The sequence below is a fragment of the Haliotis rufescens genome, unplaced genomic scaffold, assembly GCF_023055435.1.
Source record: "Haliotis rufescens isolate VD_foot unplaced genomic scaffold, xgHalRufe1.0.p SCAF_2, whole genome shotgun sequence".
Lineage (NCBI taxonomy): Eukaryota > Metazoa > Mollusca > Gastropoda > Lepetellida > Haliotidae > Haliotis > Haliotis rufescens.
In genome coordinates this window covers 65,173,865-65,191,289 of record NW_025963890.1, presented here as the reverse complement: position 1 = coordinate 65,191,289, position 17,425 = coordinate 65,173,865, and the positions used below count along the sequence as shown (strand labels likewise).

At 39.0% G+C, this 17,425-nt stretch overlaps 1 protein-coding gene across 5 annotated transcripts in view; it reads left to right on the top strand.

Moving 5' to 3' along the window:
- The window catches only part of LOC124122699 (multiple epidermal growth factor-like domains protein 11), a 286,895-nt gene that overhangs the window by 55,565 nt on the left and 213,905 nt on the right, over positions 1-17,425 (top strand). For 3 of the 5 annotated variants that reach the window (XM_048400347.1, XM_048400346.1, XM_048400345.1), the window contains 4 exons: positions 1,519-1,668; positions 2,257-2,400; positions 3,390-3,480; positions 3,892-3,920. The exons of the other annotated variants lie outside the window; for them this stretch is intronic. In XM_048400347.1, coding sequence (XP_048256304.1) covers positions 1,519-1,668; positions 2,257-2,400; positions 3,390-3,480; positions 3,892-3,920 — 414 coding nt within the window. The remainder of the gene's footprint in view (positions 1-1,518; positions 1,669-2,256; positions 2,401-3,389; positions 3,481-3,891; positions 3,921-17,425) is intronic. 5 annotated transcript variants of the gene reach the window in all.

Here is a 17,425-nt window from a genome sequence, read left to right as displayed (position 1 = left end):
CCATCTCGTCATATACGGGCAGACATAATAAATCATGCCACCAAAACGTAAATCAACATCCCTTTTCCTTATGAACATTCTTTCCTGCGTAAACTTCATCATGTGAATAAAGTACGTGTCAAACTGTGGTAAAATCAGAAATCTGTACGTAAATGAATTTAGTGTGAAACCAACAAACAAACAACAAATGGTGTGCAATTAACAACTGTATTACAAAATTAACTAGGTTTACAAATCAATACAAATTACGGCACATCAATTACAATGGCGGTGCACAATAGAGTGGTAGTACAATATTTAATGACAGTATATAATATGATGGCAGTAGTTATCAAATACAAAAATATTTTGGTGATAGGAAAAGTCAGTGATCACAGTATATTCACCAAGCAGCGACAGTGGTCAAGCTTCCGAGAAAGGCCTAGCCAGGGAATCCTGGGTGATGGTTGATCTGCACACGAAAGCTTGTCTTGATGTAATGAAATGTGTGAGAGATACGAGAGGCATGCTTTTATCCCCTTTTTTAGTCTAACTGGCTCCTGGAAATTTCTACACAGTGCCATCACAAATTCTACATATTCTACAGATTTCTATAAAACGCTATCACAGTCCATGGTATTCCGGAAGTTAACACATTATACTAGCATCTAAATATAATAACTTCGTCAAAACTGCTAACATTAAACAGTACGACATTCCTGACAACTAATCACTGTCCAAATACAATGCTATTAGCTTCTATCGAATCTCAACAGAAACAATGTAATTACAGTTACAATAATTGTCCACCAATGAAATACACTGCAATTTAACACAAACAATATATCTGTAATTATTGACTATTTTCTGTATTACTCCAAAACGCACCCTGTGTTGATAGTCATTGTCATACAACATTTTATTCTCAATCATCTCCAAACATTATTGTTGAAAATATATCCGTCAAAATATATAATAATGTAAAGGATTAAATTCAGAGTAGGTCATTCCCTCACAGGTATACCAATGGTGCGAACAAGTCTTATATACGAGTATTAGGACAGTGGTCAATGTAAGGCATATCATTTACTGCCTGCTTTATTCATTTATCTGTTCCGATCTGTAGAACTTAAGTTTGTTTCCGCATCAAATGAGCTAAAAATGTCCCTGTGCAAGAAACAGATTTCTGTCATGGTTTTCAATCTGTGAATGCAAAGAGTCTTCAGCTGAAAAGAAAAATAGTTATTCATTCGATATAGAATGAGTACTAAAACATATTTAGTTTTGTTGATTACTCTAACAATTATATCGCCGGTATAATATAAACTTTAAAACTTACAATTCGGGTGAACACATGACAAATATCTTGCCACCATGCCCTCAGTAAACTTCGTGGAAACCTCAACAATGAACAAATTACACATTGGATATATCAAAATGCGTCATGGCATGGGACTGACAGCTTTGCATAAACTGCCAGTTTACCAGCTAAACAAATAAATCTCAAATCAAATGTCCATACCTATTATCATCAACCAGTCTGTTCCCCTGGGACATACGGAGAGAACTGTGTGCTGAATTGCTCAAGAGGATGTGTCAACCAGACTTGTGACAGGACCACTGGACGTTGTGACATGTGTCTGGATGGATGGGAACACAAGGACCAGAACACATCAAGATGCGACAAAGGTAATCCTTGGAGAATCTACATCGTCTGTAGTGTTGATACATACGTATATGAAGAATACAATGAATAATAGTTTGCAACAAATCATTCTTGCTCGGATTAGCGTGTCAATAGGGTGAGTGCAGAAGTGCAATAGGTAAGTGCAAAAAGAGCAATAGGTATGTGAAAAAGTGGCAATAGGTAGGTGCAACAAGGGCAATAGGTAGGTGCGAAAAGTGCAGTAGGTGAGTGCATAAAGTGCAATAGGTAAGTGCAAAAAGAGCAATAGGTAAGTGCACAAAGTGCAGTAGGTAAGTGCATAAAGTGCAATAGGTAAGTGCAAAAAGGGCAATAGGTTAGTGCAAGAAGGTAAATACATACCAGTGTCTGTTGAACTTTTAAAGATATTTTGATAATTTATCCAAACTTGCATCGATTAAGTGTGTTGAAATTGTTAGGAGGTAAATATCTGCAAACCACAATAACCAAATGAAATCCACACAATGGAAACAACATTAAAGAACCCACACTCTAGAATCACTGTGAGTTTCCGTCTGTGATATTAGGAGTTCGCAAAACGGGTGCATACTAACAGATTTCCAATGTTTCAGAATGTGATGATGGAATGTTCGGTGAACAGTGTAACGATGAATGCAGCATCCACTGTGTCAATGCCACGTGTCATCATGTCAATGGTTCCTGTACTCATGGCTGTTTTGACGGACGAAGTGGCGAATATTGTGAAGTTTCTGAAGGTAATTCTGTCATGATGTAATTCAGATTATTAAACCAAGTAATGTATGGTAAGTTGGCAACAACTCGATCACGAACTTTACCATCTATTATAGAGTTAGCTAAACGCTATAATGTGGTATGGACACAAATGCACACGTTGCACATTACTCTCTGCCTGGAGGGAGGAAGGTCGGCAGTTCGATTCCAATATCATAGCTGTTATCCTTCCTTGTCAGCTGACCCATGAAGATCCGGGACAGAACAGGTCTTCAGCGACCCATGCTTGCCCTAAAGGCGACGGTGCTTGTCGTAAGAGGCGACTAGCGGGATCGGGTTGTCAGGCTCGCTGACTTATTTGAAGCATATCATCGATCCGTATAGCGTGGATCAATGCTCATGATATCAATCACTGGATTGTCTGGTCCAGAGCACTGTCATATAGCTGGAATATTGCTTAGTGCGGCGTAAAACAGCAAACCAACTAATCTGGTATATCAGTAGGCTAGCTATAAAATACAGAGTAGTGCATTTACTTCGCTATATAAGTGAAATAACTTGAACGCGACGTTAAACCCCATTTCACTTTGCCCAGCCCACCAACTAGATCATCATGAGTTTAATATAATGTTCTGCTGGAAAGTGATATATGCACATATGCCCTTTTCTATGAGCACATGTTGCTATTATTTCACTAAGTGATCTATTTTGAAGAAGGGGCATTGCAGTCGTAGAGCTCCTCTCGCCTTGTAACCTTGCAGATAGTTTGTACCACAGATTTGTCATGTATATGTTTTAGAACTGCTTTTTTATACATTTCTTTTCAATGAAATGTTTTTTATACCTAGTTGCTTGGTATTTCCATTTCCATATTTCCTGAACACTCCAAGCCGTCGTCATCATATTAACCTTCATCATAACATGACTATCAATATTGACACTATTCCTGTAATATTGTTACCTCCTCTATTGTACCTGCACACCTATTACCTGTTACCCGTTACTATTGCAGCCGGACACCAGAATGTAAACCTCATCGTTGGACTTGTACTCTTCCTAATTGCTGTTATAGCAGTTGCAATGTGTGCTGTTGTCTACTTTCGGTGAGATGTTGTTTTCTTCTTATTTGCATGGACTAGTAACATCATTTCCCGTACCACAACAAATTAAAGAAATCAAACTCTGAGATGAGATACAGATCTTTATTTGAGCAGTCGGTAGTTTTACTCTTGAATGTGATATTTGACTGAAATGTTAGTGATTTTCAGCATTGGTTTTGTTGTGGTGGCATACATATGGTAATATTATAGACATTTCTCGCAGCGAATGATTGGTGAAGAGTTAAGCAATGATCATTCACTCATTCTCAACCAATCGAACATCTTTAAGACCTCTTATAACTACCGAAAGATCACCAATGATGAAATGAAAGCTATTGCATAGACACAAAGTGTGGAATGTTCTACATATAACAGCTTATCTGTAAATAATACTAAATATCGTTTTTTCTTTAGAGAGCCGTTGAGAAGATTAAGAGGAAAAAGTAAGTAAAAGCTGAATCAATATGTATATATCACTGCAAACACGAAAACGTCGTTTTTTTCCGTATATGGTCATTGGACGGAAAAACGACGTTATTTGGACGTTTTCAAACCATCGTTTTTCCGTCCAAATAACGTCGTTATTTGACATCGAAATTTACTGGGAGAGAACGATAGCGTTAAGCTCCTCCCTTTCTTGATTGACATTGTCAATCAAGCAACAGCGTCTACCGGTATTTCTACTTCTCAGATTTCATTTGTCAGTACCCGCGTGTTAGATTACAGGCCCGCGTTTGACGCTGCACTCGAAGCGCTTAGCGGAAGTACTGAAATCAATCGTTCTGCGCATGCGGACTACTTAATGCCTTGACCAAATTTTCCGTTCTGTGCATGCGCGATTTCGCGTATTGTTTCCTAGATTTAATGTCACCACTATTTGACAATGGTTCATAAACACAGTCACGTGAAGGTTCGGAATCGTAACGAGTAACTCCATTTAAATTGAAGAGGATCCCCAGTGATATGGGAGATTCCAAGATGAAACTATTCTATGGCTATCTAGGCTGCCACCCAAACCGATCTAAACGGGACCCGATAGCTTATTGTATGCTATATAGTCATATGGAAGTGGACAAGAACTCTACATTGTACTCAGGCCGATTGTTCTTGCATTTACTTATAAGTCAGGAAAATGGACTTAAAAGGGGAGTTGTTGAATGTAATTATTTTAATTATTAAATGTTGCCTATACACTAATCTGGACGAACTTCTCATTGTTCTGTTTATGTCATCCTATATACTATTAGTATGTTACCGTTCTAAAGTCAACCTCTCACATAACATTATATTGTTCATAGTATCAAAGTTTAATCAACAATATCAAGAGCAGCGATTTAAACCACTGAAACACCCAAACACAAGGCTGTTATCCAGCGCTAGTGCAGACGTGATGCATCGTAAAAACTGTATCGTGATGTCTTCAGAAAGACAATTATACTACGAGATAGTACGGCTAACGCTGACTCACCGTTGGAACAAAGACAATATCGCTAATACAGATATAACGTATTTGAATGTTAATACTAAAGACAAACAATCATTATTTTTGCAGAGACGATATAACACGTATACACGTTTATTGTTAACTTTCATCAGTTTTGCTCTTCATTTTAATAACTTTGTTTTCACATATATATGTAGCAATACCCGACAAGCATGTCATACATAATTATGGGGCAGTTTTCAATCTTGTACTGACTTACTCTGGTGTTAATGAGCGAAGTTTATGGCTTGTGTGTAAAACCCTGTTTTTCTGGTAATCCTATTATTACTTAGTTTATTTCTATCTAATGACACCCTGTACTCTGGATCATGGCTCCGTGACTATCCATAACAATTGAGATGAACATTCAGTTCAAGTAAATGAATGAGTTTGTTTTGACGCTACAGTCAGTCAAAAAACCAATGCTGTGAGGTTTGATAATACACTTCTACCAGGTCGAACATCGTGGATCCTCATTTTCTGCCTAAAGAGAATCATAGTTCATATGCTAATCCATCTGCGAATACCCTCCCACTCAAGATGACCTTACTTGTTGCTAAATCTATCATCCCCCCAATCTCACCCCCACGCCCCCCCCCCCCCCCCCCCACGCCCCCGCCCCCCACATGCACGCACGCACGCACTTACGCACGCACGCAAACACACACACACGCACACACACACACGCACACACACACACACACACACACACACACACACACACAAACAACTGACCTAAATAACCTGGACAGGAAATACTGCTGATAGCCTCTGGTCAACTCAGCCGCGCCACCGCAGAATGTTCGTCCAACTCTGCAGGGGGCATTCTCAGTGGCTTCAAACGCGCTGAAATGTTTTCACCTTGCATCCAAGATGGTGGACAAGTGAAATCTTATGAAATTTGGCTATTTTAGGTCCTATCTCTTTTTTGATTACCCAATAAAGTCAATTCATAGTTACGCGGTTGTGAAGAAGCTTACAACTTTATAAGACTTATTCATCTCATACCAAAAAAGCTACTCGCGCTCACATAAAGTTGTAGTTATTATGTCACTGTTTTATTTCTTTAAAAATATATTACATGTTCAACAATAACAATTAAGATGAACATTCAATTTCCGATATAAGTAAATGAATAAGAGTATTTAACGCCACAATCAGTCAAAGACCAACGTTGTCCGGTCTGATGGCACACAATCTACCAGGTAGCACATTGTGTACACCCTATCCCCATTGAAGTCTCCACTATGGGTATTCCTGGGGACGAAAAGGCCCCATGTACCTAGGAATTTCATCAATACATTCATGAGCGGCATTCTCTGCCTAAAGAAGATCATAATTATAGTTAACATGCTAATCCAACTCGAACTACCATCCCGCTCAAGATGAATGTTTTATGTAACATCCAACAGGCCCACATTTACGCACGCACGCACGCACGCGCGCACGCACGCACGCACGCACGCACGCGCACACACATATTTGGATTTACCAATCCCTGAATTGAGAAGACGTGCGTTACGAAGCTCCTCCCAGTCATCATCAATATCCGTATATGTCTGTGATATCATTACCCATCCAAAGCCGAATATACATTTATTGTGTTTTCTTGACAACAAATGTTATAATTGGGATAACACTTTCTGAGTAAAGTACAGATTCACGTACGTTCTTGGGTTGAGTCCCGTCCGGGATTTGAACCCACACTGTGAGTGAGGCACCCAATCGCCAGAACACAAAGTTGGCGATCTAACCCAGCCACCGAACCAAAAATGTTAGTCCAGATGACGTATACTTTGTGTACTTCTCTGACAAGAGAAAAATGGCACGGCTTCTAAAACCGAAAGCTTTGAACCAACAATGCCTTTAAGAAAGTGGTCAAAAGTAACACACATTATATTTGGATACCACTTTCTCAGTAAACTACATATCTATAGGGTGGAGATAATAGACGTTGATGGTTGATTATCAATGGACAAATTAAAGCCAGAACTTAACTTATGAATGATTGGTAATGGGAAATGGACAATGGGCAAACGGGAGGCGCGGTAATCAGCGCCATGCCAGTTATCTGTTGGCTTCCCTTGTTGCGTTCCCTTCTTTGCTATCGTTTTACTTTTGTTGTTCTTACAGGTACAAATATATGTTCTCTGCCTCATAGCATTTAATAATATGCACCTGATGAAGGAGAAAGTATATATTCCGAAACGCAGTGTTCCTCCGTTGACATCCATAAATATTTTTCCTTGTGTGTATCAGTTCTTAACGCCCTTCAAAGACTCAATCTAGGTTTGCTTTTAAATGTGGTGATATTTGCGTAGAATATAATATGGTCATGCCTATATACATTTGGGTCTTTGTCTACATAAGCATTTAGACATACAATTTAGAGCTAAGGACATTGCTAATTCTGCAGGCATGAAGTACACGTCATAGCAAGCTGTGATCTTTATTCATACTTTAGATATTCGTAATGGAGATCTGTAACTGAAGTTTACCGTAATCTTCCGCAACTCTCACCTCCAGAGTTGGAGTTGAACGTCTTAGTGCATTCAGATGCCATTGTAAAATTCCAGGCTGCCCCTCTTTCTGTGATGTTTTGACGGATGAAATCTATTGCGTTATAATAATATCTGTTTGCTAATATATAATATGTACATGTTGTAAAATATTTACGATATTTTAAACGTGTAATTCGATGCATATGCAATGCAATGTGAACATAAGTGCGGATGCACGAAGGCGGTTATAGTCATAGTTATACTGCGGTGGATGTAGGGGAATGGTAGTGGGGTGTATGTATGTATGAAAGCACGAATACCGATACATGAGTGCGGATATAGTTATAGTTCGATGGATGTTGGGGAATGTTGGGAGGATGGATTATGTATGAAAGCATGCGCATGGATCCATGCTGGCTGACGTAGACATAATGGTGGGGAAAGAAGAATGTGGTGTGTGTGTGTGTGTGTGTGTGTGTGTGTGTGTGTGTGTGTGTGTGTGTGTGTGTGTGTGTGTGTGTGTGTGTGTGTGTGTGTGTGTGTGTGTGTGTGTGTGTGTGTGTGTGTGTGTGTGTGTGTGTGTGTGTGTGTTCGTACGTGCATGCGTGCATGCGTTGTGATACGAGGGTTGGCGAACATGTTGTCAGATGATTGTGTGAGTAAGTTAAGTGGTTGAGGATGTGGCAGGTATGAGTATTGGTACATGCAGACTTAGGGTTGGGGGACTGGGTGTGCCTGTACTGAGGTCTTTTGTTTCACTCACTTATAGTGTTTTCTTTCACTCAAATACTGTTTTACGCATTTTAATGACTGAAACTGTAGTGACTCAAAGGTCATACTGGCCGGGCATTCAACATATCTACCCCAATTACATACGTAGCCATTTTTATGCTGTACAATTCTTCTTCTACCTCTCTCTCACACACACACACACACACACACACACACACACACACACACACACACACACACACACACACACACACACGCATTAATTGTTTTATTAAATGTATCTTCGAGAGTCAGTAAGAAACTAGAAATAACTGCCTTTGTTCTGTAAACCTCACCAAGTTTCAGCTTTCGCCTCTTCCTTTGTGGACTGAGGTTTCACATTTGTAAAATGATCTCTCTTATCTGTCTGTACCATCAACTTAACTGCCCTCACCCCCTGCAGTTTTCCCGTCCCATATTGCCAAGCAGGTGACCCACAAGGAGGAATACCGCCCTCCCTCAGTCCAGTGATACTGTGCCTAGCACAATATGTTGGGGATACGTAGCCTTGCTGTGGGCAAACATTTTGTAACAATTTGGCAAACTTTGATATGTAAACAGCAAATATGATTCAGTTTTATTTCAACAAAAACGGAAAAATCGGATCCTACTTATTTTGTGGATACCATAACAATAAATCAAGCCAATAGATCGTTTGAGCTGGCATGAATATAAAAAATAATTAGCAAGTCGATAGTCATAATTCCCTCTGTTGGTCCCACGTGAAATGTTCTTCATGAATAGAATAGATGGCTGATAGACGTTCGACCGAATAATTTCATTTGCTAACTTCAACTGTTCATCTAATTTCCATGAATGTATGTCACATAGTTCATATGTTCATGGGCTTCTTCACTGAATGTATAGTGTGGAGGACTACTTCACTTGAGGATAAGTAACATAAATACTGATGATAATTATGATAGTATTGCCATTATTATTCCTTCAGATTATTAAAAAAAAAGTTATTATGTTTTCATAGAGAGAAAGAGGTATGGAGATTGTGAGATTATTTTTAGCATCGGAATTGTTAACATAATTCTTAAAGATATTATGCTTTGTTTGTTTGTTGTTAAATGCTGCACTCAGCAACGTAAGGATATTAAAACATTACATTTAGGTTCAGTTGTATTTTTATATTTGTATCATTTTGAAAATGTTACAGAGACCTGATAAGGGATATATAATAATGTATAGTCGCTATTCTTAAAGTAAGAATATGTTAGATTTATCAACCAGAAATATTGCACACAAGAGGATAATCATATTTCATGACACTATTCAACGTCGAAGTCAACGATATTTGTGTATGTTATTGCTACATGACACGGATACGTCATGATAAAGCAATTAGAAATTGGCATTTGATGATATAAGATAGCTACGCGATAAATCACAAAGAACAAAGAAGGAAGCGATATTTATTTCACGATAAAACATTGTTCTATCATGACGTCATTTATTGAGATTCGAACATGCACTCGCAACTTGAAAAGCAAAATTTGTAAATTTGACCTTATTTTTGAGAGGTATGTGTCTAGTGAGTTGTTCCCAATAAATATTGCTGGAGAATCCGAAAGTGAGAGTGATATGACAATCGGTATTGGGAGAAAAGGTACAGATGATTGACGAGAAAATTGTGAGAATATGCCGGATCAAACTCAAATCCTAAAATGGTTTAATCTAGCATGGCCGCTGTCGGATTCTATTCTAGGAATCATCATTATTTAAGTACGGGTAAATATTGTAAAGCGTGGTTTTTTTCCTAATTTAACACCCTAAAAGAGGCTGTACATAATGTTGATATCTCATATAGAAATAAACGAGTCTCGGTCGTTGTTTATCGTACAATAAACAACTCCCACTCGTCGTTTGTTTCTTAATTACATGACCATATACACTAACATTATATCTTTTCATGTTTATCGGTCAACAAAAGCGACATAAGCATTTCCATTATCATGAGAAACCCTTGCCAAAAGTAGCGCCAACTGCACCATTGCGACAACATCAGGAGCATGTTTCATGATTCATCATAATAAATGATGACATTGGATGCTCGCAAAAACGCGAGCTCATTCCGATCCACTAGTGGCACCCGCCACAAACACATCCAAAGGCAAGCCAATTATTTCACCCGAAAAGGCAGAGAATTGCATCTGACATCATTTTTGTCATTGATACGTCAAACCTGGAAATGCCGTCTACACGTCCAACACAAAGCCCAAGCCAGGACCCAAATCCTTCAAACTCGGCCAAAGTTCTGTTAATTACATACATTTCCCCCTAACCTTAAATAATCTATACTAGTTCTGAAGTAAATCGTATTTACCCGTATGAATCGTCTTATGTTATTTATTGCCGATAAACAGAATATGCACACTTTCTGAAAGTACTGTGTGATAAGTCACGCACCAAACCTATACTCTCGATATACATGCTGCTCTTACTTAAAAAAGAATATTGGGTTTACAAGATACGTACATTAAAGTACCATGCTTTCCTGATGTGCTCTCATTCTAATTTGAAGTAATGGCATAAATAGTTACCACTCATCTTTCAATATTTTTCAAGGTTGGGTTAATCACGAACATATTTGAATATGTACAACATCTATACTTACTTATCTTTATACTTAAAGGCATCAGGTTTGTCTGTCATAAGACCCCGAAACAAATCTGTCCAACACATCCCAATATTTGGCTCTTGGCTCCTTGTTCTTATATTTTATAAGTATTGTTTAAACAACTGTTTTTTTCTGTAAAATATGTTCATTTCAGAAATTAGATGTTATTCTAGCATTAGGTCTGTGGTACGTTTACTGCATCAGCATTACATTAAAACGATATTACATTATATAAATACATACAGAGGAAATGCTTAACATTTATCTTTTAAGGAAGAGTGCAGGACGACTTGCTTTATACATATAAATGTGGACATATATGTATGGACATTTGGATGATACAGATATACCTCCTTAAAGAAAGTGTTCGTAGATGACTGTAGAAAATGGAATAATTATGTGAGTAATCGGGTTAATACCACGTTCAGCAATATTTAGCCATATTGCGATATTGGTTTCCAACATACAAGACGGACCATGAAAGTATGACTTGAATTTGGACCTGGCTTTCTGGTGTGATGTAACACCCCAGAATCTCCGGTAGAAAAAGGGCTCAAAGCACGAATTAAGATCACGAAATGATACTGATGTATGCATCTGGACATATATTTGCGTAGTATTACTACCTTAATTCATCAGTATATATGTATTTTGCATAAAAGGATATTATAGGATCGACGCTGACATGCCCATATAACCTTTTCACCAGTGCTGTAATATTTCATTTCTTTTGACACATATCGACACGAGAAATTATATTTAAATTTAAAAGGAGCCCAAGTGGGATAGAAATTTGAGTCTGAACCTGTTCAACAAGGCTTGTTTCATTTTAGGCTATAGCATTGCCGCAAGGCCTGGGCGGAAGGGAACACCTGTTTGCACCCATCAGATACCAATCACAACTTCTCTCTCCAAACGAAAACAAAATACGAAAAATGTCGGAAGTGTATCCTTCTAATTTTCTATTTAGATACATGTTTTAACTTTAAAGTAATTATATGTATCTCATGTATTATTGGTATCTGTGATGCTGGTACCGTTTTGTTGCCATTGTGTAGCTTTTGTGGAGTTATTATGAATATCAAATACATGCCTTGAAATATGGACTTGTGAAAGAACTCATCATTGAATCATTTGCATTTAAATTAATGCATATACCATTTACTTGGCGTGTATGGACATATTATCCATCTACTTATACACACTTATTATGGACATATACAGAATTTCATTGTACCTTATTATTTAAAAAAATACCCGTGAAGATCCGGGTTAGAATAGGCATTCAACAACCCATGCTTGTACGAAGGCGACTTGGCTCGCTGACTTGGTTGATGCATGTCATCATATCCCAAATGCGTAGATCGGTGCTCTTGATGATAATGACTAGTAAATTGTTTGGTCCAGACTGGATTATTTACGAACCACCGTCATATAGCTAGTATATTGCTGAGTGCGGCGTTAAAAAACAAACAATCAAACAAAATCTATATAACTATTAAACACCTTCCAACAAGGAGAAATTAAACTTATATTTTCTAAATATTCTGTTATATTTATAACATAATTTGATTCATAATTTAATTATTGCGTTGCTTTCTTCCCTGTCATTCAATGTGCATGTTCAAACCCCTAAACGTTTAATATTTCATTTTTCATAAATGGCTACGTTAGTGCGTTGCCTAGATCTCTCGTTACCTATTCACAAGAATAGATTAAAATAATTTGTTTTACTATCATATTTCTGTTTATCTAATTCATAATACGAAATTGATAATTCATTTATAATAGTATAGATCATATTCGTGTATATCACTATCTGATGCTAAGGTTTTATTTCAGAAAGTATAATTAATTCAAAATGTAGAAAGATACACAATTTGCCATTATTTGACTTTTAAACTGTACAAAGTATGATATAATGATCAGAATGCCTGTAACAGGTAGTATTTAAGAAAGAAATATTTGTCGAGAAGTCCCATTTTTCAGATATGCCCTTCAGTAGTATTATTGCATATCTCCAGAGAGAGGTTTACATTGTAGTTCTCATTATTTGTGGATAATTCAAAAAGCAACATAGAAAATATATCTGCTACCATGACGAAAAAATACAGAGTATACATAACTCGCAATTCTATATATTCAGCAAACAGCCCAAAACCGAAACTCCACAACATATCCGATTACACTGATTAAGGCTGTCCCAGTTCTCAATGCGATACTGACGCCCGTTCGTCTCCCAGACCATACAGAATAAATTTAAAAGGAATCCAGCTCAAGTCTAGAACGATTTTGCAAGCCTAGATTGCCTTAATTCTATCCATGAAAGTAAGCATTAATAAAAAAATATTGTTCTTGTCTGCTTCAGATTATATTTTGTAGATACTTATTTTAACTAGGAAAATTGTACTCACACCGGCGTTGTCCCTATTGAAGCTATCCATAAGAATTTCGAATTGCCGTCCATTGTTCGATGTCAATACATCGATGACAAGTGAGGATATCATAAAGTAATCGTTGATGCTGCGCTACACTTTGATAAAACTTATAATCAAGTTGACTGGTGTGTACATTACTACAGTGAACATGTACATGATCATGCCCTAATAATCAAATGCCGTAATGTCAAATACTAATTTATTATTGTGTGATGAATTTAACTGGATCAGTGGTAACGTGATATTAATATTCCATCAATTTCTTTCCTGGTTGGTCCATCCATGTCTACAAAATGAAAATAATACAATTAAAATGGAGCATAGAACAATTCTTAATTTCAGGCTAGAGCTGTGGAAATCTAGACTTTCCCAATCATTATAGACTTGAGTTGGTCTCATGTTTTACATTATTCTCTTGGGTCAACGTCACAGCTCATACCATACACTAACAAGACCAGCTTGCCCCCCGCCGGAGCTCCCGGATTTTGGTTATATCATCTAACATATGGTATAGGTCAAGGTCATCTCTGGAGTAAGCAGACATCTATTCTCCTCCAAAATATGTGATTTGGCCAGAATCAGGAACACATGGGCAAGTACAATGTACACTACACTTGTGTAACACAATCAAGAACAAGTTGCACAATAGCTGTTGACTGTAAACATGAAGAGAAGTCAGCAAATAGAAGATGAAGAAATGACCACATGTGAGGTAGTGCTGGCCAAGAAACAAGATGGCGCCTCCAGCAGGAAGAAACCCTACACCATCAACAAGGGTAAGGCCATAAAATCTAAGATGGCTGCTGTGGACAGTGTATGTGTGACCATCACTGAGACAGGGGGAGGTCTAAGGCTACACCTCAATGCTGGGACCTATGAATTGTTCCGAAGAAACTGTGACAGTTACTTTCATGCACAGTCATCAATACAAGACAATATCCATAGTGTGGACAAGCGTGGGATTGAGACAGAGACAATCTACAGGATTTCTTCCTCTAACTACAGATACACTGTGAATCTGTTTCACACAACAAGTAGTGTTCTGGTAAATGGACAGGATACCAATGTATTTATGTCTGAACATCTCCCCAAAATTCTAACTCAAGAAGACAAAGTAGAAGGTAATAACCTGACAGAAGTCTTTAAGACCATTCTTGAGAAGTACAAAACAGTTGAAGACCAGTGGGGTGGAGCTGCTTGCACAGTGTGTAACTATCGAGACGATATAGGTGCTCAACTCATGTGCAGCAAGTGTGAGGGCTGGTGCCATAAAACCTGCCTAGGTCTCACAGATGAGGAATATTCCCAACTTGCTGACTCAGACTGTGAATTTGTTTGTGTAAAGTGTGAGTCACCTGGCAGCCCTAGTGGCCACAGTAACAGTTGGACCCATTCCCTGGACAATGAGGGCTCCATACTTTGCACCACTCCCAAACACCCAGGTAGGAAGGCAGCGTTTAAATCTCAAAAATCTCTCCGGAAGCCCATAGCTGTTCGATCTAGCTGTCCACAACCTGATGCGAAGAATCTGCTGGCTCTCCAGAACTTACAGACTGCTATGTGCCAACTACAGTCAAGTTTCCAAAATCTGAGTAACAATAGAACCCAATGCTGCCCCACCTGCACGTCAACAGAGCAGGATATTACAAACCTGAAGGAGCGGGTGAATCTCATGGGAGAAACCATCAGAGCACAGGAAAGTACAATCACCTCATTAAAGGGATTGAAGAATGAAAACTTAAACTTACGCAAAGAACTCTCTTGCCTCAAAGACAAACTTCTAACTATTGACAAAATGGTCCTACAAACACAGACACAAATGTCTCTAGCTGCAAAGCAAGAGGATACTCTCTCAAGTCAAAGGAACAACACTCCAGCTGCAACATCTTTTCCTCCCCCCACCCCCCAGGGTGGAACCCCCAACAGTCAGCTTCCCTCCACTCCTCAACACCCCCAACCTACAGCAAGCCAGGCAGCCCAGCAGGGAGTCTCTAGGAATGTGGGACAGGAGCATGTAGAAGAGGCTACCACATCAAGAGATAAGGTTTATGACCCCATCGACCAGGCCAGCTACAGCATCTCAGGTAAAGCATCCCGCTTTGAAAAACAGAGGGGCAGACTACCCGAGAGGGTGCCACACCTTATTCTTGGTGACTCTCTTCTGAAAAACCTTGACAGACGGAAGATTAATTCGGATGGTGATGCCCATATTAGATCCTTTCCAGGGGCAACCTGTGACGATATGGTCGCATTCCTGTCCCTGATACACAGACACCCAGAGACAGAAACGGTCTGTTGTCTCATTGGGACAAACGACTGTGACAAGAAACGGAATATGAATCAGACAATGGAATCCCTACACTCAAACCTTAAGGACAAGTTCCCCAACGCAAGACTTGCTATCTGCGGCATCCCTCCAAGGCTAAATGAACAGGGCCTCAAGTACAACAAACACATCTGGAACTTAAATGATCTTATAGAGAGTGTGTGTACCAGATTCAAAATTGAATACATTCCGGTTGACTTCCATTTCTGTGATAAAAATAACTGTATCAAGACATACTTATATGTAGATAGTGTCCACCCCAACAAAATTGGATCTGCTGTCATTGGTAGATCAATGAAATTGTTCATCTACAAACAGAATCGGAGTGTGCCAGAAGAAGTCACCACAACTCAGGTCACTTCCCCTATTGGAAGACACCAAGACCACGCCAACTTACCAAATCAAAGTAAGATTTCTACAGTCTGTGATCAGACCCCCACCCCTGCAGAACCCACAAGTCAATCTGTGGGCAGGTATGGCCAACCAGGTTCATCATTATCAGCCCCAAATGTGGACACCAACCTACAGAAATCTCCACAGCAAAATGCAGCACCAGCATCTCCGACCCCAACGAGCCATCCCACCCAACCCATGCCATGGGCACAACCACCCTGGCATAGCACGGTGCCACCCCCACCACCGGGATACCCCCAAAGACTACCAGTACCACCATATTGGATGTTTAATCCCTTAATGACTCACATGACCAGACCCCTGGCTGGATCACCATTTATGTGGAATCCCTGGGTACCCCATGGAGGTTCTTCATATTAAGGGCATCAGGTGCCTACAGTACTGTGACATGACATTAATGTTATGTGAAATATAAACACTGTTAGATGTTGTAAGAAGTGTAGAGCCTAGGTCACTTTCTAAGGTATGTAACATTAGCAGTGACATGTATATAATCCATTATTATTACCACTTTATTTGTTGTATATAGTGTATCTATGTAGCTACATGTGCTTGCCCAAGTGTGTTTACTTGATTTATGCATAGTGCCCCTTTCCTGAAATATGTCACAACCAATATCTTTTGGTTTTTGGAATATACAAGGTATTAGTGGTACTAAGCAGTCTAGTGATTTTCTGCAGTCCCTTGAATACCCTGACTTCATAGGTCTCACTGAATGTTGGTTTCGACAGAAAGAGGTAGAAGCTGAAATATTTAGCGATAGCTTTAAAGACTATAATATGATATGCAACCCGAGGTTAAACAGCTCCCATAGTAGATATGACAGAACTAGAGGTGGCACAGCCCTAATGTACAAGAAAACATTTGAATCTTCATTAGAAGTCCTCGATCGGGAAGACGGAGACATGCTGTGGATAAAGATCAATGGGAAATAGTCAAATCTTGCCAACGATATCTACATAGGTATCATCTATATCCCACCAGAGAACTCCACTATATGGAGAAGTAAACAATATGATCCATTTGTTGTTCTGGAACAGAAGCTTGCACTGTATGGCTCAAAAGGCTTTCTAGTGGTGGGAGGTGACTTCAATGCCAGGACTGGGAGCCTGTGTGACCTGCTGCCTAATCATGAAGACGACAAATCTCCCTTACCACCTACAATGGATACGCCAGACTTGCCCCTCATCAGGAACAACACTGATTGTATTGTCAACAAGTTTGGCAGGGAATTAGTACAAACATGTATCAACACAAACACTTGTATTCTTAACGGTAGAATCATTGGTGACATATTTGGCCATTACACATCCTACCAATATAACGGATGTAGTACTGTGGACTATGTTAGTACAAAGTGTGAGGATTACACCATGTTCAACAGGCTGA